Source organism: Astatotilapia calliptera, chromosome 8, assembly GCF_964374335.1.
Source record: "Astatotilapia calliptera chromosome 8, fAstCal68.1, whole genome shotgun sequence".
Taxonomy (NCBI): Eukaryota; Metazoa; Chordata; class Actinopteri; order Cichliformes; family Cichlidae; genus Astatotilapia; species Astatotilapia calliptera.
Window position 1 is genome coordinate 1,059,399 of NC_137429.1, and position 24,392 is coordinate 1,083,790.

At 48.6% G+C, this 24,392-nt stretch overlaps 4 protein-coding genes across 8 annotated transcripts; 1 reads left to right on the top strand and 3 right to left on the bottom strand.

Moving 5' to 3' along the window:
* Positions 1-752: 752 nt before the first annotated feature.
* On the bottom strand, positions 753-3,616 carry LOC113027907 (uncharacterized). Its single transcript, XM_026177731.2, has 5 exons — positions 2,849-3,616; positions 2,386-2,545; positions 2,250-2,308; positions 2,078-2,174; positions 753-2,005 (listed from the first exon to the last, which is right to left on the bottom strand). The coding sequence occupies exons 1-5, from the start codon at positions 2,996-2,998 to the stop codon at positions 981-983; spliced, it is 1,491 nt and encodes a 496-aa protein (XP_026033516.1). The 5' UTR covers positions 2,999-3,616; the 3' UTR covers positions 753-980.
* A 281-nt stretch (positions 3,617-3,897) lies between these two features.
* nudt13 (nudix (nucleoside diphosphate linked moiety X)-type motif 13) lies at positions 3,898-7,770 on the bottom strand. 5 transcript variants are annotated; one of them, XM_080305801.1, is made up of 9 exons: positions 7,661-7,770; positions 6,112-6,221; positions 5,892-6,034; positions 5,701-5,808; positions 5,509-5,612; positions 5,238-5,363; positions 5,064-5,175; positions 4,476-4,630; positions 3,898-4,361 (listed from the first exon to the last, which is right to left on the bottom strand). In XM_080305801.1, exons 1-9 carry the CDS (start codon positions 7,748-7,750, stop codon positions 4,167-4,169), a joined length of 1,143 nt encoding a protein of 380 aa, XP_080161927.1. In that variant the 5' UTR covers positions 7,751-7,770; the 3' UTR covers positions 3,898-4,166. The 5 variants fall into 5 exon arrangements, with proteins under 5 accessions (XP_080161927.1, XP_080161926.1, XP_080161928.1 ...); XM_080305800.1 differs by having other exon boundaries at positions 5,509-5,615; XM_080305802.1 differs by having other exon boundaries at positions 7,483-7,764.
* A 1,772-nt stretch (positions 7,771-9,542) lies between these two features.
* rpp30 (ribonuclease P/MRP 30 subunit) lies at positions 9,543-15,183 on the top strand. The gene is made up of 11 exons (XM_026177996.2): positions 9,543-9,702; positions 11,734-11,792; positions 11,962-12,084; positions 12,370-12,441; positions 12,753-12,842; positions 12,927-13,043; positions 13,127-13,156; positions 13,230-13,267; positions 14,066-14,145; positions 14,224-14,298; positions 14,935-15,183. The coding sequence occupies exons 1-11, from the start codon at positions 9,621-9,623 to the stop codon at positions 14,970-14,972; spliced, it is 804 nt and encodes a 267-aa protein (XP_026033781.2). The 5' UTR covers positions 9,543-9,620; the 3' UTR covers positions 14,973-15,183.
* Positions 15,184-16,489: 1,306 nt separating this feature from the next.
* On the bottom strand, positions 16,490-20,742 carry LOC145430551 (uncharacterized). The gene is made up of 4 exons (XM_080305804.1): positions 19,753-20,742; positions 17,520-17,615; positions 17,308-17,361; positions 16,490-17,186 (listed from the first exon to the last, which is right to left on the bottom strand). Exons 1-4 carry the CDS (start codon positions 19,813-19,815, stop codon positions 17,157-17,159), a joined length of 243 nt encoding a protein of 80 aa, XP_080161930.1. The 5' UTR covers positions 19,816-20,742; the 3' UTR covers positions 16,490-17,156.
* Between the last annotated feature and the right edge of the window lie 3,650 nt (positions 20,743-24,392).

The window sequence follows — 24,392 nt, forward strand, 5'->3', positions numbered from 1 at the left end:
CATCTGTTCGTATGTTGTATACTCATTGTTTGTTAAATAAAGTTAAAAAAAACAAACAGCTGGAGGATGACCCTTCACCTGCTCTGCAGGCTGACACCTGAAGTTTACTAAAATACACTTTGTGAATGACCAGAAACGGATCAAAGATCAGACTCCTGCTGTGGGCGTGAAACTGACCTGGGTGCAGTTTCTCTGCCCCCGGGCTCACGTGGCGCTCAGCTGGCCATCACATAAAGGGGCGGGGCCACCAACAGCTGACCAGTCACATTGATTATTGTACCAACAGCTGACTTTATAAAGGAGGGCTAACCTGACATCAGACACACACTTGGTGGATCAGGGAGCTGTGGATGTGTGAAACAGCTGCTGTGCTAATAAAGTTTGAGTGTTTGAAGGCGTGCTGGTGTGAGGGAACAGCCTGATCACCTGCGATTCACAGGACGGCGGCGTTCTGTGCGGCGCTCGCTGACATCACACCCAAACCACCTTCTGTGACCATGCCCCCACCTTTTAAAGTATTACCATTTATTTTTCTCATTAAGTTTTTATACTTTATTCTGGATGGGCCTCAGAAATGTGCTGACAGGTGTGCTGCACCTGCTGATGAAACAGGAAGCTGCAGTCGCTCACCTCGTGCTCCTCAGATTGATCACCAACACTTTTTGATTATTATTATTATTATTATTATTCATGGATCCGTCCTGCAGGATGTTTGTCTTCTTACGTCACTTTATAAAAATGATAAACAAACATTTCAGAACAAAAATAAACGTTTTTTATTTTGAAAGGTCACTTCATGTCATCAAAACCTTTTCAAATTAAAGTTCACATCTGAGTATTATCAGTGTTCACAGTGACCTCAGTGATGACGTCATGCGTAAGCCGAAGCGGCGCTCCGTCCCATTAAGGCAGCAGGTGGACAGAGTCTGTTTGCCAAATCAGAGGCCCCGCCCCCTGCACACTCAAGCCCTCCGGGCCCTTCAGGCGTAGCCGCACTTGTGCAGCTTCAGGTTGCGCTGGTCGGCGTAGCGTTTGCCGCAGCGGTCGCAGATGTACTGCTTCCCACCGGCGTGCAGGTGGCGCTTGTGCGTGCGCAGGTGGCTGCCCTGGCTGAAGCTCTTGCCGCAGACGTCGCAGGCATACGGCTTCTCGCCCGTGTGCACGCGTGTGTGCAGCTTCAGGCTGTTGCTGTTGTTGAACTTCTTGTCGCAGGCACCGCACGCAAACGGCTTCTCGCCGGAGTGCGTGCGCCCGTGCGAGATCAGGCTGCTCTGCTGGCTGAACGTCTTCCCGCACTGGCGGCAGCAGAAGGGCCGCTCGCCCGTGTGCGTGCGGCGGTGGATCTTGAGGTTCACCGCCTGCCGGAAGCTTTTCCCGCAGAGGTCGCAGGCAAAGGGGCGGGCGCCGCTGTGTGTGCGCTGGTGGTTCCTGAGGTTGACGGCGTGCCGGAAAGCTTTGTGGCACTGCTCACACCTGAACGGCTTCTGGCCGCTATGGATCAGCTGGTGCGTGCGCAGCGTGACGGCGCGCGTGAATCCCTTCCCGCATGCCTTGCACACGAAGATCTTGGCGCCTGCGTGCGTCCGCTTGTGGCGCTGCAGGTTCTGCGGCAGATTGAAGCGGCGGCCGCACTGGTCGCAGGCGTGCGGCTTCTCGCCCGTGTGCACGACGGCGTGCGCTTTCAGTTGGCCCTGCTTGGAGAAGCGTTTGCCGCACTGCGGGCACTCGAAGGGCCGCTCGCCCGTGTGCGTGCGCATGTGGCTCTGCATGCCCTGCCGCTGGCGGAAGGCGCGGCCGCACACGCTGCACAAAAATGGCTTTTCTCCCGTGTGCACGCGCAGGTGCGTATTGAGGTTGCTTTGAGATGAGAAGGACTTCCCGCACGCCGTGCATGTGAAGTACTTCCAGGTGACGCTCTCCAGCACGAAGCCCGCCGGGCTCGTCACCGTCGATGGGGACAACAGCCGCTCCGACTCGTCCGGTGGGGCCGCCTCCACCTCGGCTCCTGAGAGAATAAGCACAGCTGATCAGACCATCACACATGCGGGCATACTTCCTGCCGCGGTCGAGCACTCACTCTCTGCGATTGCGCCCAGGTTGATGTTCCCGTGCTCGTCCTTAATGGTGACCGCCAGCACCAGCGGCGTCTCCTGCTCCTCCTCCTTCGAACTGGTCTGCAGGGACACATATACATACACTCAGTCACGGTCAGTGAACGCAGCACAGGTGAGCCAGAGCAGCAGGCTTACCTTAGGGGGCGTGGCTGAGTCACCGCCCTGCTGCCGGAGTCCATACGAGTGCTCGAGCTCTGCCACAAACATAACACAGTGAGGGTGATGTCACTGAGGCTCGGGGGTGGAGTCTTTGGGCGGGGCCAATACTTACCTATATGGGCGTTGCTGAGCACGTTGAGTACGCTCGTCTGCAGTCGCCGGGCGCCGCGGCCCGACGGCGGCTCCGCCGTCAGCCCGACTTCATCCAGCAGGTTGAGGATCTTCCCCAGAGCCTCGTTCCCCAGAGTCTCCATGATGGAGGCGAACAGCACCTGAGGTCAGAGGTCACACACCGTCACCATGACAACGGTCAAAACTATACAACCACCACCAGCTACAGTCTGGGCCACCAGTCACACCACCACACCAGTTAGTCTGGGCCACCAGTTTCACCATCACACCAGCTACACTGGGCAACCAGTTACACCGCCACACCAAGGCAAGTTTATTTGTAGAGCACAATTCAACAACAAGGTGATTCAAAGTGCTTTACAGAGACATTAGAAACAAAAACAAATAAAAAGCAGAATTTAAAATTGATTAAAACAAACGACCAGGCAGTCCTCGCTCCTCACCATCCTCTCGCGGCTCTCCGTCCTCTCTCTGGCCAGCACAGTAGGCTCCTCTCCGGCCTCCACCAGCTTCTTCAGCTCCGCCACTGCAGCGTGGACGAGGGACTCCATGACGGCGGCCAGCTGTGTGTGCAGGCCGGCGGAGAAGCTCATCCTGCGGGCTGACAGGCCGCGGAGCCCTGCCGACCATCAGCGGGACCTCGGGCCGCTCTCAGCGGTTACTCAGAGGACAGAGGGCCCGGAGGAAAGAACCGAGAGTCCAGTCTGATCCGACCCACAGACCCGAACTACACGGGTTGCACCAAGAGCTGCTCTGGCTTCCGGTTCAAACAGGAAGCAGCTTCCGTTTCTAACTGTGATCCGGACAGCGCTCACGGATGTCTGACTGTCGTTCCGCCTGTTTCTGGGCTGGATCAGGTTACACGTTACGGTTTGTGCCTCCAACGAGTAGCTAAATATTTATTTTTTCATCTAAAAATCAAACAAATAAACACTTTCAATAAAAAACGTTTTGCTCTATTTCCATTTACAGCCATCCAATCAGAAACATGAAGGATAAACAGAAATCTTTGGTGTACAGAGAAGACCATGTTTAGCTCTCAGCAGTGCTGCCACTCTGGGTCAAAGCTGCACGCAGGGCGGTCGGTCTCATTTATTTATCGTCCTGATACGAATCTCACAAACCAGACTGACTCATTTATCCTGGGAGCTTCCTCACACTCTGAGGACGAACAGAGCAAACCTGTCATCACAAACTGCTTTATCCTGAGTGAGCCGGAGGACAGATACCACAGAAGAAGAGTGATCAATCACGCCCCTCCAGTGTTTCACAGGAAATACCAAAATAAAAGCTGAGCAGAAGCAGGGCAGTGAAAATGTTTCTCTTCCACCCGAGTTCATGTCTGTCCTGCGAGCCCTCAGGTAAACCTGGACAGGTGAGCCACCGCGGCCTCGAATGCCCCTCGGACAGCTCGTTTGTTAAATCGGACGTTTGATGAGTGAACGCTGGTGTTTGCTGATTCTTTCTCAGACAAAAGAAACCGAGCACTAGCTTTTTTCCATTCTGGGATTTTTATTGAAAATTAAAACCAGTTTGGAGGAAACATCAGCAGGTCAGAGACCACGAGCTGCTTCCTGTCGTGACTGACTGAATGTTTTTCACATTAAAAGTTTCTTTCAGTAAGGTCACAGGTTAGATCTGTGAAGGAGGCTAAAATCAGAGAATCTGAATGGACTTCTGAACTGTGAGATCTCAGGAGCGGAGGTGAAACATCCGTGTTTCAGGTGTGATCTGATGACTCCGACTGGAACTCCGCCTCCATCACTCTCCGCCCTCACTCTGCCGCTGCTGCTCCACCCACTCCCTGATGAGGCGGTTGGCGAGGGCGTGTTTCGGAGGAAGCCAGATGATGGGGGGGTCGCCTCTCCTGGGCGGAGCTTTCACCTGGAGGGCGCGGGTGATTTCGTCCATGGTGAACCAGCGAGCATCTTCCAGCTCTGAGTTGTCCACGCTCAGCTGCACATGAAACGAGAGCAGGTCACATGACACTACATCATTGAGTACGAGGAGCTCCGAGCTCGCTTCTCCTCGTCCTGATTACACAACCTCAATAATCACCTGTGAGCTCACCTGAGTGTGGGTGGGGCTAACCAAGGCGTGGCAGCCCAGCATGAAGGAGCTGTGCGGGAACGGCCAGTGCTGCGAGGAGCTGTAGGAGATGCTCTGGATCTCCAGACCCACCTCCTCCGCCACCTCCCTGCAGAGTGCCTCCTCCAGAGTCTCACCTGGGACCACACACACGCGCACACACACACACACACACACACACACACACACACACACGCACACACACAGGTGAGTTCTACACACACACAAACACACAGGTGAGTTCTACACACACACACACACACACACACACAGGTGAGTTCTACACACACACACACACACAAACACACAGGTGAGTTCTACACACACACACAAACACACACACACAGGTGAGTTCTACACACACACAAACACACACACACGGGTGAGTTCTACACACACACACACACAAACACACACACACAGGTGAGTTCTACACACACACAAACACACACACACAGGTGAGTTCTACACACACAAACACACACACACAGGTGAGTTCTACACACACACAAACACACACACACGGGTGAGTTCTACACACACAAACACACACACACGGGTGAGTCTGACCCATGTCACAGAAGCCGGCCAGAGCGCTGTAGAGTCCACGTGGGAAGGATGGCTGGCGGCCCAGCAGACACCGACTCCCATCAGACACCAGAGCGACCGCCACCGCAGACATCTGTAGACACAAACAGTCAGACCCGGCTCGGTTCTGGTTCAGTTCTGCACCGAGGACGTTACCTTCGGGTAGTAGACGGTGGAGCTGCTGCTGCAGAACCTCTGGCTGCCTGCTCGGTTTCGTTGAGTCGGCTGGCCCGAAGCGCCGCAGAACCTGCTGGTCTGATGCCAACGCAGCAGCGCCTGACCCTGCAGGGTCAGGACACACAGACTACTGTGTGACTCTTTTACTGGGGCGGTATCAGTATCGGTTTGGTGGGACGGTGCTGAAACGTTCCTGATTTGGTACCAGAACCGAACAGGTGGGTATCAGAGGTCAGCTGCAGTCACTCACCTTGGACACTAGAGGCGCCTCAGCTGCGGGCAGCAGAAAGAAGGCCTTCCTCAGATCGATGAAGGTCCCCTGAGAGGCTTCCTCCACCGCCGCCTGGTCCAGTTCTCCTGAACAGAGACCAGAACCTCCAGAGTCAGGAACATGGCGCTGGCGAGCTCACAATGCAGGGATCTGGATTTCAATCGTTCTCACCGACATCCAGACAGAACTGAGCCTGGTTCTGCTCAGAACAGCCAATCAGAACTGCCTCCTTCAGCTGCGACCCGTCTGAACCGAGCCTCTGTAGGACCAACTGCACATCTGGAACACGAAAAAGCGTCTCAGCAGGAATGTCACCGGACTGTCAGGTCCTCAGCGCTGCTCGCTCGGTCTCGGTTCTGTACCTGAGCAGGTGAAAGCTGCTGGGCTGAAGGTTCTGGCGTCGGGGCGTCGCAGCAGAGGAGACAAGCGGTGGAAGAGGAAGATGGAGCCATCCTTCAGCGCCGCCGCGCACGCCTCGTCGTCCTCCTTCAGCCTGTTCACATACCTGAAAGGACAGATCAGCTGATCAGCCCATCGATCGACCGACTGATCGATCAGTAATCGAGCAAAATAACGAGTTACCTCATCCTGGACACGAAGCTGGAGCAGCAGCGGCTCGGCTGCGTTTTCAGGCCTGAGAGGAGGAGCCTCAGAGGTCTCAGCATGGCTCTGATGTGGGCGGGGTCTCCTACCTGCAGACAGGTGACAGCAGATGACCTCCACACCTGATTCTCTGAAGGACAAACGCTCAGGTACGGCGTCTGTGGTCTGACACCAGAGAGTCCGACAGTGTGGACCTGTGACTGACGACCTCAGAGAGGAGGAGACCTTTGACCTCTGACCTTTGACTTTTGAAACAACTCTTTGTCAACAGTTACACAAAGAAAGAGGGGAAAATATTACTGCACGTGTTCACAGACGCACAGCATCAGAGTTCAGTCTTCACAGAAACATGTGGATGTGCCGCCGTTTCATAAGCAGTCAGACCCTGGAGGTCAACATCTGTGGACCTCGTTTTCTTTCTCCTAGTTAGCATGAATCCCATCTTTGCCTGACCAATGAGAAAGCTGGAAAGGCTGCTGTGCTGCTGTATTTGGGAGGGGAATATGAGCACTCTCAGCGCTGCTGCTGGAGTGATGTAGCTGGGACATCCACCCCACTAATGTAGCAGGGTGGACCCATGGACCACCTCCCACTGCAGAGCCACTACGTTTCTGCAGCGGAGGCTTGCACACGAACCTCCAGCTGCCTCTCGGAGAACCTGCTGCTAAAAGCACCGCACCACCTGGACTGCAGAGGACCGAGTAACAAAGCTTTGTTGCAGTGGTGGAGGAGCAGGAAAAACAGTTTCCTGGAAAAACAAATTTCCCAGAGTCCACTGTTCCCTCCTGTAGCTGATATAGAGACAAAAGATTCTCATTCAAGTTTTCCTGATTTCCCACTGAGTTAACGACTTCAAGGGATTTTCCTCGACACCCACTGGCTCCAAAAAAGACTAAAAGCTTAACAGAATCTCATCATGAACACTGAACTGTTAATGCGAGCACCGCTGCGGTGCTACTGCTGCACGATGGTCCGATGATGAAGCCCACAGGTGATGTTGCTGACCTTATCACTGCTGTTACAGTGACACTCGTCACTTTGACTCATGAGTATATTTTAATTCCTGGGTTAATTCGTTCTCTGCCATGTTCTGGTCTGTGTCCAGCTCAACAGTGAACTGTTAACTCAAACTCCTCATTCTACACAACCCAGTGAAATAAACTTATCTTACCTTTAACCAATGAACAACCACAGGGTGTAAACTTCTGAAATACAGCCCAAACAAACTCACTCACACTCCCAGCATGCAGTGCAGGAAGGAGAGGAGCATTTTGTTTTAATGTCAGTTGCCTTGGAAACAAATGTACTGTGTTATTCAGAATAACAAGATCAAAGGTTAGACCCACTCACCCAATAACCAACCAGCTGCTGTAAAAGCTGCTGATCACGGCCTGGACTCTGCTGGAGCCAATCACCACGTGATCTGCCCTTTAACTCCACCCACAGCAGTGGGAGCCTCCACCTTGAAACCTGCAGTAACCGTCTGCAGTTACACACACAGTTCTTGTGTTAAAGCTGCAGCTCTGACCTTAAATCGGCCACTTTTTGAACGGAGTCTGGTGTGAGTCTCTTTCTTTCCCGTGGAGCTGCTGACGCTACAGCTTCTTCTTCTGCTCATATTTTCATGTTGCTGACGACAATAACAGCAAGCAAACTACCGCCCCCTGCAGGAAAAACACCACACTTACAGGAATTATAATTATATTATGATTCATGCATGTAATTCATCGCTTATGATCAGTTATGATATAACTAAAATGTAAATGTATTTAAAAATAAAACTGTGTGTAAAGTATAATATTATATTAATTAGACGATAGAAAACATTAATGTGATATAATGAACATAATTGGGATATGATGTCACTGTTTGCTGCGTCATTATTTGAATGTTATTATTGTACTGGGGCCAGTGTGGTTACTGTGGACAAGCGTGGCTCTGACAGGGCTGAACATCCATCAGTAACTGTCTGTTTAAACTTTATTTCCAGTGTTTCACAGTTTGAATAAATAAAGGTTTCATATTCAATTTTCACTTCAGACAATAGTGATGTGTCGGTCGCGAGCGAAACGGCTCTTAGAGCCGACTCTTTGAAGTGACCGACGCGACTGGCTCCTTATCGCGAGCCGTGTGGGGGGGGGGTTCTCTCTCTCTCTCTCCCCCCCACACACACTCTCTCACTTTTTTCCGCTTCACTCTGCACGCGAGCCTTGTGCTTTGCTGAGCAGAGGGGGGAGGGGCGATAGTTACACTTGCAGTAGCACAGGAACAGAGCGAGAGAGAGAGAGAGAGAGAGCCAGGGACAACAAGGTCACATTAGAAAGGTATAGTAATCATCCACAACTATTTTCAGTTGCAGATGATAAAGGATTCAGAAAGTTTATCCATGCAGTGAATCCTATGTATGCAATTCCAAGCAGGAAAACACTCTCCCAAAAAATAATCCCAGGCCTGTATGACAGAGAATGTGCATCTTCTTTTTGTTTTCTTATTTTAATTTATATTTAATTGTGTTGTGGTTTGCAGTGTTTTGTGTTGTTTCACTTTAAATTTGTTTAAAAGGAAAAGCTGAAAATTTAAATAGTTAAAAGTTGAAATGTACATATTTGGTTTTTGTATTATATGATTTATTTATTACATTTTATGTGGAGTGAATAAATGAAAGTATATTTACGGTGGCCCCTACAGACAAAACACGTACAAACTCCAAAACATGTAAAATCACAACAGACGTGCTCCAGGATGCTAGGGGGCAGTGTTGAGCTTTTGTTACCTACTGGCTACACAAGCCAGGAAGTACCAACGACCAGATTTGGTGTGAAGTAACAGGTAAATGAACATTTTTTTAAAAATTATTATTATTATTATTTTTAATTATTATTACATACCCAAACAATACACATATGCTTTCAATTGTGTAATTTAAGTGATCTAGGTAGCTCTGTTTCGGAAGTTCAGTTAACGCTAGAAATGTGTTTTGGAGCTTGTACGTGCTTTGTCTCTAGGGGCCACCGTAAATATACTTTTATTTATTCAGTCCTTTATTCACTGCATGAATAAACTTTCTGAATCCTTTATCATCTGCAACTGAAAATAATTGTGGATGATTACTATACCTTTCTAATGTGACGATGTTGTCTCTTGTTGTTGTCCTTGGCTCTCTTTCTCCCTCTTCTTTGTCTCCAGGGGCCACCCTATATATTTATATATAAACATAAATAAATAAAACCACGTTTTTTTAACATTAGTAATTCCTTTTGTGCATATTTTTATATTGTTGATGATAATAAATTAATTAAAGCAACAAAACAACCCAAAGAGCCCATTGGGAGCCGAAAGACCCAGTTCTCTAAAAAGATCTTGAATTCCCATCACTATCAGTGCGGTAAAAACGACTTTAATGCTACTTCCGGCTGTGACGTGAGGACTGCTGTTCCCAGCAGCCTTTGCGGCTGCGCACACGTGGTGGAACGGCGGACGGAGGCATCATGGCTGTGTTTATGGACCTGAACGTGTCGTTTCTCCCGGACAGGAGCGACCTGCGCAGCGTCGTGGAGACGGCGGCTCACCGTGAGTGTCCGCGGCCGCAGACAACGCTCTGTTCGCCGGCCTGCCGCTGCTCAGCCGCGGGAACGTAACGCTCCTGTCTCCGGGACCAGCGGCTTTTAAAAATGACTGTTTTTTGAATGGAGTCTGGTGGAAAAGGGCAGGCAAGAAGTTTTCCATCAGACTCCATTCAAAAACAGTCAATTTAAGGTTTCTCCGCGGTTTGCAGAAATGTAAACTAAAGTCTGTACCCTCTATTCCCGAGAGACTGATGATTTTAATTATATGGTCGCAGTTGTTCCGAGTCAGAGCCGTAACACACTGAACTAAGTAACATAATACAGCTTAGAACAAACAGCTCCATAATCAGTTACACACAGTAAATGTATAAGTGTTAACATCGAGCAACTCTTGTCCTGCGGACTTCGTTCCTCTGATAGTGAGGCTGTAACTATCACAGTGTGTTAGATGCAGGTGCGTTATGGATAATCTGTCTCTCACTGAGCGTGCTCCTGTGATTGGCCAGCATGTCATGGAGTGGGTGGGAGGTATTGTCCAGTATTGTCTTTATTTTGTACAACATCCACCTCTCAGACACCACCCTGAGGGAGACCAGTTCCCTCCCCACAACATTACTGGCCTTGTGATCAGTTTATTGAGTCTGTCGGCTTCTGCAACCCTCAACCTGCTGGCCCAGTGTGCAACAGCACAGAGGATGCACTGACCACAACAGACTCGTAGAAAATCCTGAGCGTTGTCTGGCAGATGTTGAAGGACCTCAGAGACGACTCTGGCCCTGCCTGTAGAGGGCAGTGCTGTTTGTAGCCCAGTCCAGTTTATTATCTATGTGCACTCTGAGGTATTTCTAGTCCTCCACAACGTCCTCACGCTGGATTGAAACAGGGGTCACAGGTTTCCTGGTCCTCCTAAAGTCCACAATCGGTTCTTTGGTCTTTGCCACGTTGAGCTGCAGATGATTCTGTGTGACGTCACAAAGGAGTCGACCACAGCCCGGTACTCTGACTCATCACCCTCACCGATGCATCCAACCACCGCAGAGTCATCAGAAACCCTACTGATGATGGAGGTCTGTGTGCAGTGGCTGAAGTCTGTGGTGTAGAGGGTGGAGGGGAGAGAACGGTCCCCTGTGGTGCCGATCACCTTGTCAGACACACACTGTGGAAGACGCACATATTGTGGTCTTCCTGTAACAACAGGTAACAACAATCCAGGACACCAGCGAATCCACCTGCATCACTGTTAGCTGATCACCCAGGAGGGTCGGCCTGATGGTGCTCGCCGGCTGGTCCAGCAGACCTGGCTGAGTGGAGTCTTCTCGTTTGTGTCTGAACCTGGTTGTGAGTGAAAGTGACAGATGGGGAAGGGGTGTGGCTGTGGACTGCAGGCTGACTACAGGTAAGGCTGTAGGGGGAGGAGTTTTACCTGCAGTGTAAATCTGGTGAACAACACATTCACTCCTTACCTCTGCCCTCACCCTCCTCTGCTCTCTCATGCTGTTCTGCTGGAGTTTCCACTCCTGCTTCCTCCTGTAAATGTCCTCATCCTCACTGATCTCATCTCTCAGTAACACCTGAACCAGTCTCACCTCCTCTCTGATGCCCTCCACCTGTCACTGAGGAGGGTTTGATGTCTTCAGCCTCTCACGGTCACTTTATTATTAGTGAAACGTCCTGTCAGTCAAGTTTCAATGATCAGCTTTACACCCAAAACAACAAACAACAGCCAAACCAGACTCCATTCAAAAATCTGCAATTTTTAACGGTTTTATGAGTTTAGTTGAAACAAAATGAAAAAGATTTAACGCAGAAATCTGACTCAGCATCAAGTAAGCCAAGGTGCAGATGTAATCTGTGAGCAGCGTTTACACCAGACTCCATTCAAAAAACAGGCCGTTTTAGAGGTTCCTCTTGCTGTGAGTGTGTCCGTGACATTTATGCAGTTGTCAGTGATTATCAGCCGCCTCCTGCTCAGATGCGTTGCATCGCACGGTGAAAACCTTCCAGCCCTCACACATGTGTTTCTGTCCTCCTGCAGTCGGGTTCTCCACCATCGCCCTCAACTACGTATTTGAGCCCACAGCCAAGAAGAAACAGGTGAGTGCACCTGCTGCGCTGCGTTCAGGAACAGCACAGAAACCGTGGAATTAATATTCAGGTTGAACCTGTCTGATTAGCAATCAATAAATAAAACATCTGTGGCTAGTTTTTAACAAAAAGCATCCGTAGCTTCAGATGTTTATTTTGTGTCACTTCCTTCCTGCAGGAGATCCCCACCCCGACTCCGATCAACGAACTGATCGATCAGCTGCCCGTGGTGCAGGGTCGATCTCGTCCAATCAGAGTGCTGAACAGGCTGACGGTGGTGATGTCAGACGCGAGTCACTTTGTGAGTTCTGTAAACTCCGACGTTTCATAAACCTGTAAACTCATCGATCACGTCTTCATAATCAATCTGTAAGGCAGGGTGCTGAGGGGGCGGGGCCTGTGTCAGCTGTAAAGTACATTTTAAATATCTGGATTACAGGATTACTCGAGTGGTTAGAGGCAACCGTGGTTTCTGCTAAAGTTGAATTAAAGAGATTCCAGATTACATCAGCCGTGTCCATGGTTACAGGATGATAATCTGAAGGGTGACAACCTGATTCATGGTTTGGTGTGTGTGTGTTTTCAGAGGCCGAACGCTCCGGAGTACCGTCGCTTCGACCTGCTCGCTGTCCAGCCAACCTCAGAGAAACTTTTCCACGTGAGCTTCACTGACACGCAAACACTGTGCTGTGTTCACTGACTGCAGGACTTTCTGCTTCATCAGCTTTATTTGCACACTTTTAAAATAAATCTGGCTTTTCGTGCTGCACCTGAACACTGCGTAAAAATAACACTGCTGTGTGGTAACACACACACACACACACACACACAATATACACACATCAGCACCATGATTGGATGCTCAGTTCCAAAACCTCTCATATGCATGTAATGTAACCCTGTGTGTGTGTGTGTGTGTGTGTGTGTGTGTGTGTGTGTGTGTGTGTGTGTGTGTGTGTGTGTGTGCAGGCAGCCTGCATGGTTTATGACATCGACATCATCTGTGTGCCGATGACGGAGAAACTTCCTTTCTTCTTCAAGAGAGCGCCAATCAACGGGGTGACTGAGCATCGTGACCCAGATTATTACTGCGACCGTCACGTGACTGTTTATTAATGTGTGTGTTTGTGTGTGTGTGTGTAGGCCATAGACAGAGGTGTGGTGTTCGAGGTGTCGTACTCTGCAGCCATCAGAGACTCCACCATGAGGCGCTACACCATCGCCAACGCCGTCAGTCTGATGGAGAGCTGCAAGGGAAAGGTGGCGCTGTTTCTCCAATGCTTCCTGTACCAACGACTCGACTTCCTGTCACGTGACTAAATTGTGTTTGTGTTTTTTCTCAGAGTGTGATTCTGTCCAGTGCAGCTCAGAAGGTCTGTGATCGGTGACTGTATTGATCGCTGATTGATTGGTGGCCGTGCTCAGTACGCTTATTTTTGTTTGCAGGCTCTCGAGCTCAGAGGACCGTATGATGTCACCAACCTGTATCCTTCATCAGTACTACTGCGTGTGTTACTGCAGTACTACTGCGTGTGTTACTGCGTGTGTTACTGCAGTACTACTGCGTGTGTTACTGCAGTACTACTGCATGTGTTACTGCAGTACTACTGCATGTGTTACTGCAGTACTACTGCATGTGTTACTGCAGTACTACTGCGTGTGTTACTGCGTGTGTTACTGCAGTACTACTGCGTGTGTTACTGCAGTACTACTGCGTGTGTTACTGCGTGTGTTACTGCAGTACTACTGCGTGTGTTACTGCAGTACTACTGCGTGTGTTACTGCGTGTGTTACTGCAGTACTACTGCATGTGTTACTGCAGTACTACTGCATGTGTTACTGCAGTACTACTGCGTGTGTTACTGCGTGTGTTACTGCAGTACTACTGCATGTGTTACTGCAGTACTACTGCGTGTGTTACTGCGTGTGTTACTGCAGTACTACTGCGTGTGTTACTGCGTGTGTTACTGCAGTACTACTGCGTGTGTTACTGCGTGTGTTACTGCAGTACTACTGCGTGTGTTACTGCAGTACTACTGCATGTGTTACTGCAGTACTACTGCATGTGTTACTGCGTGTGTTACTGCGTGTGTTACTGCAGTACTACTGCGTGTGGTACTGCAGTACTACTGCGTGTGGTACTGCAGTACTACTGCGTGTGGTACTGCAGTACTACTGCGTGTGTTACTGCAGTACTACTGCGTGTGTTACTGCAGTACTACTGCGTGTGTTACTGCGTGTGTTACTGCGTGTGGTGTTGTGGTCCTGATGCTCCTCCTCAGAGCTCTGCTGTTCGGTTTGTCAGACGGAGACGCCAAAGAAGCCGTCTCGTCCACCTGCAGAGCCGCTCTGCTGCATGCAGGTGAGCACCCGGTGCTGCACCTGCACCTGTGAGCGAGCACGAACCCTCTCAGGAAACACTTTGTTTGTTTGTGGTCAGAAACCAGGAGGACAGCCAGCGGAATCATCTACACCACGAGGAGCCAGCAGGAGGCGCCACAGGGCTCAGTAGACGGTAGGTTTAAGTCCGGTTATCTTTACAGATGTTACAGATGTTTGTGCTCTGTGGCGATTGAGCTGCGGTGGAATAAAGTGATGATGAGCGAGTCAAACACCTCTTGAAACTGGCTGATATCAGACATGTCCATGTGCTGGACGTCCGTCCTGAATGTCACCTGGATGTTCGGGTTTATTGAAACATTTCTTCCTGAAGAAGTGACCTGAGCCGGCTGCAGCGGGACTCACGGTCAGGAATACTCATTTCCCCCACAGACGGTCGTCTCTAAGCCCGTGTGACTGAAGCTTCAGTCCAACACTGACGGACGGCCGAACGTCATGTGATCAATGGCCACGTCTGCACAACCTCAATAACAGCATCAGAGGAAATGACCCTGGCCCTGAGATGGTCGCTCTTGGAAACAGACGTTTGTTTTATTCAAAGTTTGGTCATTCTGTGGTCAGAAAGGAGGACATGTCCAGGATGTGTTCTCTGGATGGCAACTTCTGAATGTTCCAGCGTGTAGCAACATAACCGGAACCCAGAGTGGGGTCCTGTGTACCACCGAGTGGGCTTCGGAGTACTGATTGTAAGCTGTGTCATCAGTGCTGAAGATAAACAGGTAACTGACCAGGTGTGTTTCTACCCGAACAGGTGAAACTCCAGCAGCCAAGAGAGCCAAACCAACGTGACCGCGAGAACGACCGACATCGGAGGAGGAGGGGACTGTCAGTTGTGTAGGGGGCGTGGCCGATAGCGGTGGAGGGTGGGGCATACGGTGGAGGAGGGCGGGCCAACTCCGGTTTCTTCTCCTGCCTTTTTTTTCAAATTGTTGATGTTTTTTTTGTTTCTGCTGACAGTTTAAAGCAAATTCTGAGTTTAATAAACAGTTTGAAGAATTCACATTTGTCTCTGTGCAGCAGGGCCTCTGCTTCCATCCTCTGTGCTCCCCAACAATTCAAACAAAAAGTCCATTTATATGCAGATGAAACTGGTTTTTATTTACAATCATATGGAAATTTGGACTGTGCAGCTCTGTGAGGACCAAACTGTGACTCAGCAGCTTGTAGAAGCTCCATTATCATCAGCATTAATGGTTTGCTGTGGTTCACTCAGCTTCGTCTCATCGAGGTTTGCAGCGTTCATTCATGCACGGCTCTCTGAGCTCTGACTGGACCGTAGCAGCAGCTCTGTTCTTTTCTTTTGGGTCATCGTCCTGTTGATGACCCGGTTTGGTCCAAGCGTCAGCTGTGGGACAGACAGCCTCCGAATGTAGAATGCTTTGGTGGGCAGAGGAGTTCACGCTGCTCTCGGATCATCATCCACCGTGCTGATGGCTCGTGTGAGGGGTTCGAACCCTGCTGTGCATTAAGGACAAACGGGTCCAGTCCCAGCTCCTTAGACTATGGACGAGGTTTGTTCCAAAACGCTTTCCAAACCCAGGTTTGCATGTTAGACGGAAGACCCTTTCTCCTGCGTTTCCTCCAAACAAGCCTTACATGTTTAGTCTTTTTCTAACTGTAGTTTCATGAACTTTAAGTCTTTTCCCTGTAAAGACATTTAGGAAAAGATGACAGTAGATGTCTTTCTGAAAGCGCTGTAACTAAGTTTAAGAATATAATCCACCCACTGTTATCATCTTCAATGCCCTGTACCAACACAGAGCAGAGCAGCTATCTGAACACTACTCCAACAGAGGTCGATTATCTTGTTAATAATTTCACCTCCTCACTACGTACGACTCTGGATACTGTAGCTCCAGTGAAAACTAAGGTCTCTAATCAGAAGTACCTGACTCCGTGGTATAATTCTCAAACACGTAGCCTAAAGCAGATGACTCGTAACCTGGAGAGGAAATGGCGTGTCACAAATTTAGAGGATCATCATTTAGCCTGGAGAAATAGTTTGCTGCTTTATAAGAAAGCCCTCCACAAAGCCAGAACATCTTACTATTCATCACTGATTGAAGAAAATAAGAACAACCCCAGGTTTCTCTTCAGCTCTGTAGCCAGGCTGACAGTCACTTTAAACATACGATGTTCAGCTGAGATCTAGAGCATCAACACTTCTCCAGCACGATGAAGGTCAAAGGTCGTTGACCATTAAAGGCGCCACCGTGCTCTCTGAAACGCCCCAGCTGCCATCATCACTGTTCTCCTCGCTTCAGCTTGTTTGTTGGTTTAGTCAAAAGAAAAGGGGGACAAAGCTGTTCACAGTCAAAGCTTTTATTCTGAAATCAGTACAAATGCTGGCCTCAGATAGCGGAAGTGATGTCATCAAAAATAGGGAGCTGCTTTTACATTCAGTCAAATTCAGAGTAAAAAATATACAAATCTGCCTCAGAAAAATAGAAATGTACAGACACGAAGACTCTTATTTTGAAAAACCACATGGATTTTCCTTCCCCTTATAGTAAACTCTCATTAACACCTCGTTAAGCCTTTCAGTCGGTTCTATACTGGAGTTTAAAAAAATTCTACTGGCATTTTTCCTGTAAACACATCACAAGTCTTCACCGTGTGAAAGCCCTTTAAACGGAGACAGTGAACGCACCACCACGTCAATCACAGTTATTGATCATTGATTGGACTGTTGCACATATCACACAGGAGAGGGGGTGGGCTTAAAGCTCAGGTAAACGCTCACACTCAGTGGTGTGTTCAGGGACACAAGGACATCAGAGACTTCAGAACTTAAGTCTGAGGAGTACTGCTGGTCCTGAATGCATCACTGGATGGAAACGTTAAACCGTCTCCTTGACAACGATGTGAAGGTGGGGTGGGGCCTTGATGACATCTTCCAGCAGCACCATTTTAGTGAAGCACCTGAAGCATCAATGTGATTGGACGGCTGGTTGCAGGAGAATGGGTGGAGCTTCAGAGGCCCATGATGTGGTTGAAGTGACCCTGAAAAGGCAGAAAGACACCGTTGAGGCTCTCAGCCAATCACGGAGCCACAGAGACGACTCTGTAAGCCTTGCTTCCACAGGGGGCAGGGCTTAAATGTTTCGTGAGTTCGGCGTCTTACCGGTTCTCCTCTGAGACACCTCGGACAGCAGAGCAGAACAGGTGTGGGCCGTACCTGCATACACACACAAGTCACCATAGCAACAGCACCTGTACACCTGTCCTCCAGCTGAACACGGTGAGGACTTTCCACCACGTTTATCTGAAGCTGACCTCTGACCCTCACATCTTAATGACATCTTGTGTTAGTCAGAGGAAGCTCGACGAGCTCACCTGTTGATCCGGCTGCTGATTGGTCGCAGGACTGCTCTGCGACGTCTCCATTGGACAGTCGGACATCTGGAGCTCCGCCTCCAAACAGAGCCGCTTCTGAAAAAAAAAAACCCAACATCAGCACCATCAGCACACCTGAGGACCTCACCTGAAACTGTGACCTCACTGACGGGGTGGGGCTAAGCAGGTGTGTCACTTTCCTTCTAAACTTGCGTTTTGGTAATCCAGAAGTACAGCACGCAACCACAGAGGTCATGAAGAAGTCACTGAGTGGCCTCCGTCAGCCCTCAGTTTTCATACCCGACCCGGAGACACGCAGTGGTGCACACCTCTACCCCACGGACCTGCTCTCAGACACTCCCACAGCTGTCACTCTGTCTGTGACGCTGGCTTTAAGAAATCAGTGCTTCAAGTGTTAAAAACATGTTCAGCGCCATCTTCTGTCAGCACGGAGTGTGACGTCACGCGGTTGGTTGGCCGGGCTCACAGGCTCACATTAGTTTATGTTATACCTGAGGAAAGTAAACAGCAGTGTGAGGGGATCACTGTGGTGCTGCAGCAGTGAGTCCATGTTAAACCAGGATAAACTGTAAACAGGAAGTGGCTGTTTGGCTGGCTGCACTCAGGAACATCCAGCTGTTGGCCGTGATGCTGGTGTTTGTAACGCACTTTATAAACGAGGACTGTGTCAGACCGACATGCTGGAGTCTGCAGCTGTTCCTCATCGAGCCTGCAAAGCAGATGTTCACGTGCTGCCATCAGCCAACTTTATGCAAAAAGCAAAATGTTCCCAACACAAGCAAACAGTTGTACCGACACAAGATTGTGCTAAACATGTTTTCAAAACCCCAACTTCACATACAGAGTTACCTCTACATGCAGCGTCTCACGTCCCCTCTGACCCGTTGTTTCCCGTCACAGAAACACGTCAGCGTTCCCGTTTCTTTAATGAATCCATGAAGCTCTGTGTCAGTGTACATGCACATGTGTGTGTGTGTGTGTGTGCGTGTGCATGCGTGTGTTCAGCCGAGAGAAAGGTTAAGCAAAAGTCAACAATCTTCGGTCGACACGGGCGGCCTTGAATGAGGAGGGAGAGAGTCACAACAAACAGTCTTATTATCTAAAGGAGAGTTTTGTTATTCCCGTCAGCTTGTGCCCTGAGCATCTTCATGATGGAGATGGCAGCTGTTTTGGGGCAAACAAACTGCTTCCAATTTTACAGTTGGTCTAATGTCCGTCACTGGTCACCAGGTCTCTCAATTCCCGTTCTTCTCCAAGATCGTATCCATATTGCGTTCAATAAACACAGTCTTACTCACAGCCCTGCCCATCGTCTGTCATGTCGGCCAGCCTGGTGGGATTTTGAACAGCTGTAGCCGCTTCTTGTTCTTCAATAAGCTGAACCAGCTCCAATCAGCCAGAACTCTGTTATCGTGGTTCTGAATTGGTAGATGTCGTTCATTGTCCTCCATCGAGCGTCGTCAGACACACGACGCAACCGACCATCGAGTATCCGGCAGCAAACGTCTCCGCAGGACAATCGGGCTCTCCCAAGGGTATCAATTCCATTAAGGGACCAGTTGATCAAATCCATATTTCTTCTTTAGGTTTTTAGAGAACAAGTCTGGGAGACTCTCTTAGGGTTAGAGAATAAGCGAGACTATACAAAGGACATGAAAGCCAAGCAGGAAAGATAAGGGAGAAAGTGCGACTCCCAGAGAGCTGTCAGCTGAAAGCTCTGCTTATCTCAGCGTGGTGCGCTTCGACTTCTTAGGAAGCTGGACAGAAGAAGAAGTGTGAGGCCTAAAATCTCCACAGCAGAGGAACGGGTTCTGAAGACCCGACACAGGACCCGGGAGATGATTTGGACCTTTAGCCCATCAGGAAGCCGTTCTTAATGAAGGGAACGAGGAGGAAAGGCTGAGGTATGAAGATCAGAGGAACAGAGCCACATCTGAAGGTTCAAATAAGAGCTCCAAGCAACCGAGAAGCTGCAGATGTTCCTGCAGATGTACTTGATGTACTTGAAGAGGCTCAGGACTGATGTCACTTTGTAGTTTTTATATTTTGTAGTTCTCTTATTTCGCTGATGTTTCTTCTTCTATGGTTTTTGTTTGGCTCGTGTCTCTGTAAACTGTTTAAATAAAGTTATTACTGTTTTTGTCCAAAAACTCTGATGACCCCGGCTACTCCTAATAAACTGCTCCTCCTCCTCCTCCTCCTCAGGTCTTACCGCTTTGGAGTTGCGCGGCTCCGCCTCCAGACTTCTCTTCTTCATGGGGTGCGCGCACTGCATGCTAGCAGCTAATAGTTAGCCTGTTAGCATTAGTTTGGTAGACACTGACCGGAAGCTGCCGGTTTCCCGCCCAAAGAGCACAAACGGAGCCGATTAACCGATCGATCGTTAACTTCGTGCTACCTGACCGACAACTATCCGCTGCTGCTGCTGTTGCTGCTGTTGGCTGACCTTCTGCTGACCGGCAACATGAAGCTCTCAGCATCAAGCCCACCGCTTCCGGTATGACACGGAAACAGCTTTTCACAATAAAAGCACTGACGGTTTCGCTTCCGCCTTATTTTTGTGTGTGTATCTGAATATGTTTATATATATGTTCAAATATCTCTGTGTGTGTGTGTGTGTGTGTGTGTGTGCGTGTGTGTGTGAAAAGGCTGTGTCTCTTCTGTGCTGAGAGCTACCAAATAACAATCTGTTGTGTGAACACATAATGATTCTTCTTTTTCTTGAACCCTAAAAAGAAGAAAAGTCATCTGATTTTGAAATTTTAAAAAGAAAAGGTTATATTTTTACTGTGTTTTTATAATAATTACACATTTCAGTGTGTATATTCACTCCATTTAGATAAACTTCAAAGTCCTGAAAGTTGTCACTTTCCTGCATCACAGCAGCCAAACGTGAAACACAAACTTAAATCAAACAAAATCATACATGTGTAAGTCTAACATAAAGGCTTATCATTCAAGGTTAAAAAGAGAAACGAAGAAAAAAATAAAACGGCACATTACTTTTATTTTGAAGCGGAAATTGTTGACGTTTCGCGTGTTGATTTGACATTTTTAGGATCGCCTCAATTTCAAATACTGTGACGTGAGGCAGACCATCCAATTAAGGTGAGGTGATTGTCTCGCGAGGTTCGAAGAGAATTGAAAAGATTTATTTATTTTTACTGAACAGTCTTTAAGTTACAAACATGTTCATCAAGCAACCCAAGCAGCAGTCCTGAAATACATAAATAAACTCTATTTAATTATTTACAATTATCTTGCACGTATGCTGCTGGTCCCTCTGACACTTTTAAGGCCTTCTTCTTCTGCAACACTTTTAAAGGCAGGAAAAGTTGGAGAAAGCTTTCAAACGTCACATATTTTGTATTCTGATCATCTCCACGATTGTAAATCTTTCCAGTGTAAATTTCTTTTCACAGGAAGAGAAAAACATCGTTTCGTGCATTTTGTTTTTCCTTCTATTGTCCAGAAAGTTGCAATCTTTAATTCTCAGATGAGGAAAAATCTGTGTTACGAATACTGTAATGATCCTTTCGTTAAAGCTAGCAGGTTAGTAGAGAGCAGTTCACTTTAAATGCGTCCTTAAAAGCAGAATGACGTCGAACCTTTCCATCCATGACATGGACCCTGGTCCAAACTCTTCCTTTAGAACCTGGCTGTGCTTCTTTTTCATTACATATGTGCAGCTTAAACTTAATGACACCTTTCATTACTTCAAAGTCAAGTACAGTCATACTTCCTGCTTCTACTGGACTTTATTGTCATGTTTATTGTTCCAAATAAAATTCTAACGACTTTGGTTCCTTTTAATATTTCATTTTGATGCTTTTCAATCAATTGTTGGATAAATGAATCTCTCGATCCATCGTTCTTATAGAATAGAATAGAATACAATAGAATAGAATAGAATAGCCCTTTACTGTCATACAATGACATCGTGCATGAATAAAACATAAACAGCAGACAGCAGGAGGAAATAACAGACCGGAGGGAGGCAGAGAGAACAGGCAGCTTGGACGTAGTAACAAAATATGAATAAGTTATAATGACAGTAGTTAATATTATTTATTCTTTGGTAAAACACACTGAGTGTTTATCTGTCGTCACTGTGATTTTCACTGAAAGCTGTAAATGTTTGACTTCATGTTTATCGAGTATGGTGCTTTCGGTGTTTTCATGCATTTCTCCACATTTACATGCAGACCAGATGCTTGTGAAGGTTTTTTAAATCAATCTGTGTCGCCTGCTAATGACCCGTGATAATGATATTAATAATGTGGTAATTGTGATATTTCTATTTTCCTGTTTTTATCTCTCGAGTAATTCAGCTGCTTGAGTAAAAAGAGGGCTGATGTGTTCCTTTTAACAGTTGTTCCTGACTGCAGGGAGACGGCTCTCATTTTTACGGCACTGAAATAATATTTTCAGGTCTATAAAATGCTTTAAAGAAGTCCAACACTGAAAGCACACACCAGAGGACAGAACTGATCTCGTCACTTCCTGTGTCGGCTTTAAAAAGCTGCTCGGCGTAAGGCTGAAAGTGTCCAGCAGGTGGCGGCAGAGCAGCGCGAGTGAGTTTGGCTGGGCTGACGAATCTGTGAGGCTCAGGTGACGCATTCAAAGACCGAGACCAGAGTTTTAAAAAGTGAAACCCAGATCGGTGAGTGACAGCCTGACACACAGTGATGTGAAACAGCAGCTTCATTTCGAAACAGCCGAGAAGATCGCCGACGTTGTCATACAGCGATGAAGACTGTTCACCTGACCTGAGCGGAGCGATGAAGAGGATCACAGACAAGTATCAGACCGTGTAGCTCTGAGAGGATCGACAGACGAAGGCAGACGTTTAATAACTGCAAAAACAGCAGCTGTGGCTGTTTCCGGGTTCTCTGCGTCATGAGCTGCCGACAGATGTCGAGCTCGTATGTTGCTGCAGGTATCTGCAGCTCGGTGTGAGCGCATGAATTAGATGTGAAGAAGAAGAAAAGGAGGAGGAGGAGGAGGAGTGATCCTCAGAGATGGAAACAGCTGTTCAGGAGGTGTTCTCATCCACAGCTCGCTGTCTGCAGGTATCAGCAGTGAAATCAGTGGAATGAGCCTTTACAGGAAGCTCTTTGTGATTTCAGGGGTCAGAGGTCAGCTGATGGTGAGACAGGCGGCGTGCAGACGGCGTCTCTCTCCCGAGGCTCGGTTAAACGAGTGGAAGCTGTTTAGAGCAAACGGAGCGAAAGAACAAGGAGAGAGGAAGGAGTGCGAGGAGCGAGTGAAGGTCAGCCGAGTGCTAAACGCTGTTTTAGATTCTCCCTCAGGCCCTCCATGCCTCCTCCCACCTCCTCCCCGCTCCCCGGCCCGCTGTCGTCCCTCCGTCCTCGCCGGCTCCGCCTGAATTGTTTCACATCATCTTCATGTTGAAGTATTCTGAGCGGAAAATCTTTGTCCCGAAGGCCCGAAACACCACACGGCAGCTCCTCCTCCGCCCAAACAAACAGCCTCACCCTGCAGAGCCTCCATCTTCACCTCCACCTGCAGTTTGCTCGTCTTCAGCTCGTTCACCGGACCTGCAGAACCTCAGCAGAACCTGGCGGTCTCTCGGTGTTTGTGTGTTTCTGATCTGGAGTCAGTGAGGTCCTTCAGGTGTGTCTGCAGATCCTTCAGTGGACCCGCCGACTTCCTGTTCGCTCTCTGTGAGTCTGATTCTTTCCTCTGACTTTCGTAAATTCTTGCGGCGTCACACGTGAGCATCCATGCCACAAGCATCTGTATGCTGATTGGTCGGGACCTCGTTATAAATGATGTCACACCGCGTTACCGTTATCAATATCACCGGGCAAGCTGATGCACAAATCCCAGGCTAGTCAAAGTGAAGCTCCGCCCACTTGTTCATGACCCTCTTGTGTTTGCTAATAAAGGTCGCAGTCACATGATCATTTTCCCCAATTAGTCAATCTGACCCTGGAGCATGGCGCCACGCCCACACTGGCAGGGATTCACAGGAAGCGAATTAGTCTTGTGAAGTGGGCGGGTTCAGAGAGAAACTACCAATGACAGCGCAGGATTGATTAATGGGATACAAGCTGGTTAGAGCGACCAGCTGCCAGCTTCACGGGGCGGGAGCGGATCGATGATGAGCTCATTTATGACCCGCCTCCACCGAGTTTGTCCACATTTGATCTGCTCTGACTGTGCTTACGAATAAAGTTTTGTGTTGCATGTTTGGCCGCTGAGTCGGTGAGAATGTTTCCTGCGTTCAGCTTCCACGGTCTGTCAGATGTTCTGATCTTCCTCGTGGTCGTAAGGATGAAGGCGTGTGGCCTCCTGCGGTCTTACTTGGTGGGCGCCGCCGGCGGGGCTTCGCTGACAGTTAAATGTGTTTGTGAAGCTGAAGTTTTCCCCAGCGTGAAACTCGGGTTTCTTCTTGTTGCCGTCGGCGTGGAAACGTCCCGGCAGAAAACGTGTCAGAAGTAAAAAAATCAAAGGAGACATTAAAGCCTTTTAGAGGCTTTTATTTTGCTGAGCGGAGACGCCGTTCTTCTTCTTCTGCAGCTGCTTTGTTCTCGCTGTTGTCGATGAATTGTTCATGAGCAGAGACGTCCTGAATACGAGAGCAGCACTGAGACACACTTTACATCATCCGCACACATGTTCTTCTTCATCATCATCGTCAGAGAAAATAGACAAAAGATCAACAATAGTTGGTCTGATTCTGCTGTTTTGTTTATAAGATTCAGAGAGGGTCAGTCTGTCACTGTCTAAGCTTTACATGAATCGTAATACACCTGACCATAGGTGACACACTCCCCTCTGATGATCTCACAAACCTTTGAGCTGGTCACGTACTGTAACTGCTGG

Coding starts and splice junctions, on each gene's coding strand:
- LOC113027907 (XM_026177731.2), bottom strand. CDS start 2,998: ATGAGCTTCTCCGCCGGCCTGCACACACAGCTGGCCGCCGTCATGGAG. Junction 2,175..2,249: donor ACTCAGCCACGCCCCCTAAG/GTAAGCCTGCTG, acceptor GTGTCCCTGCAG/ACCAGTTCGAAGGAGGAGGA. Junction 2,006..2,077: donor CCTGGGCGCAATCGCAGAGA/GTGAGTGCTCGA, acceptor TTATTCTCTCAG/GAGCCGAGGTGGAGGCGGCC.
- nudt13 (XM_080305800.1), bottom strand. CDS start 7,750: ATGAGCAGAAGAAGAAGCTGTAGCGTCAGCAGCTCCACGGGAAAGAAA. Junction 5,809..5,891: donor AGCAGCTTTCACCTGCTCAG/GTACAGAACCGA, acceptor TTCGTGTTCCAG/ATGTGCAGTTGGTCCTACAG. Junction 5,364..5,508: donor AGGCGCCTCTAGTGTCCAAG/GTGAGTGACTGC, acceptor CTGACCCTGCAG/GGTCAGGCGCTGCTGCGTTG.
- rpp30 (XM_026177996.2), top strand. CDS start 9,621: ATGGCTGTGTTTATGGACCTGAACGTGTCGTTTCTCCCGGACAGGAGC. Junction 12,085..12,369: donor TGTCAGACGCGAGTCACTTT/GTGAGTTCTGTA, acceptor GTGTGTTTTCAG/AGGCCGAACGCTCCGGAGTA. Junction 12,442..12,752: donor CCTCAGAGAAACTTTTCCAC/GTGAGCTTCACT, acceptor GTGTGTGTGCAG/GCAGCCTGCATGGTTTATGA.
- LOC145430551 (XM_080305804.1), bottom strand. CDS start 19,815: ATGCAGTGCGCGCACCCCATGAAGAAGAGAAGTCTGGAGGCGGAGCCG. Junction 17,362..17,519: donor ATCAGCAGCCGGATCAACAG/GTGAGCTCGTCG, acceptor GTGTGTATGCAG/GTACGGCCCACACCTGTTCT. Junction 17,187..17,307: donor GGTGTCTCAGAGGAGAACCG/GTAAGACGCCGA, acceptor CTGCCTTTTCAG/GGTCACTTCAACCACATCAT.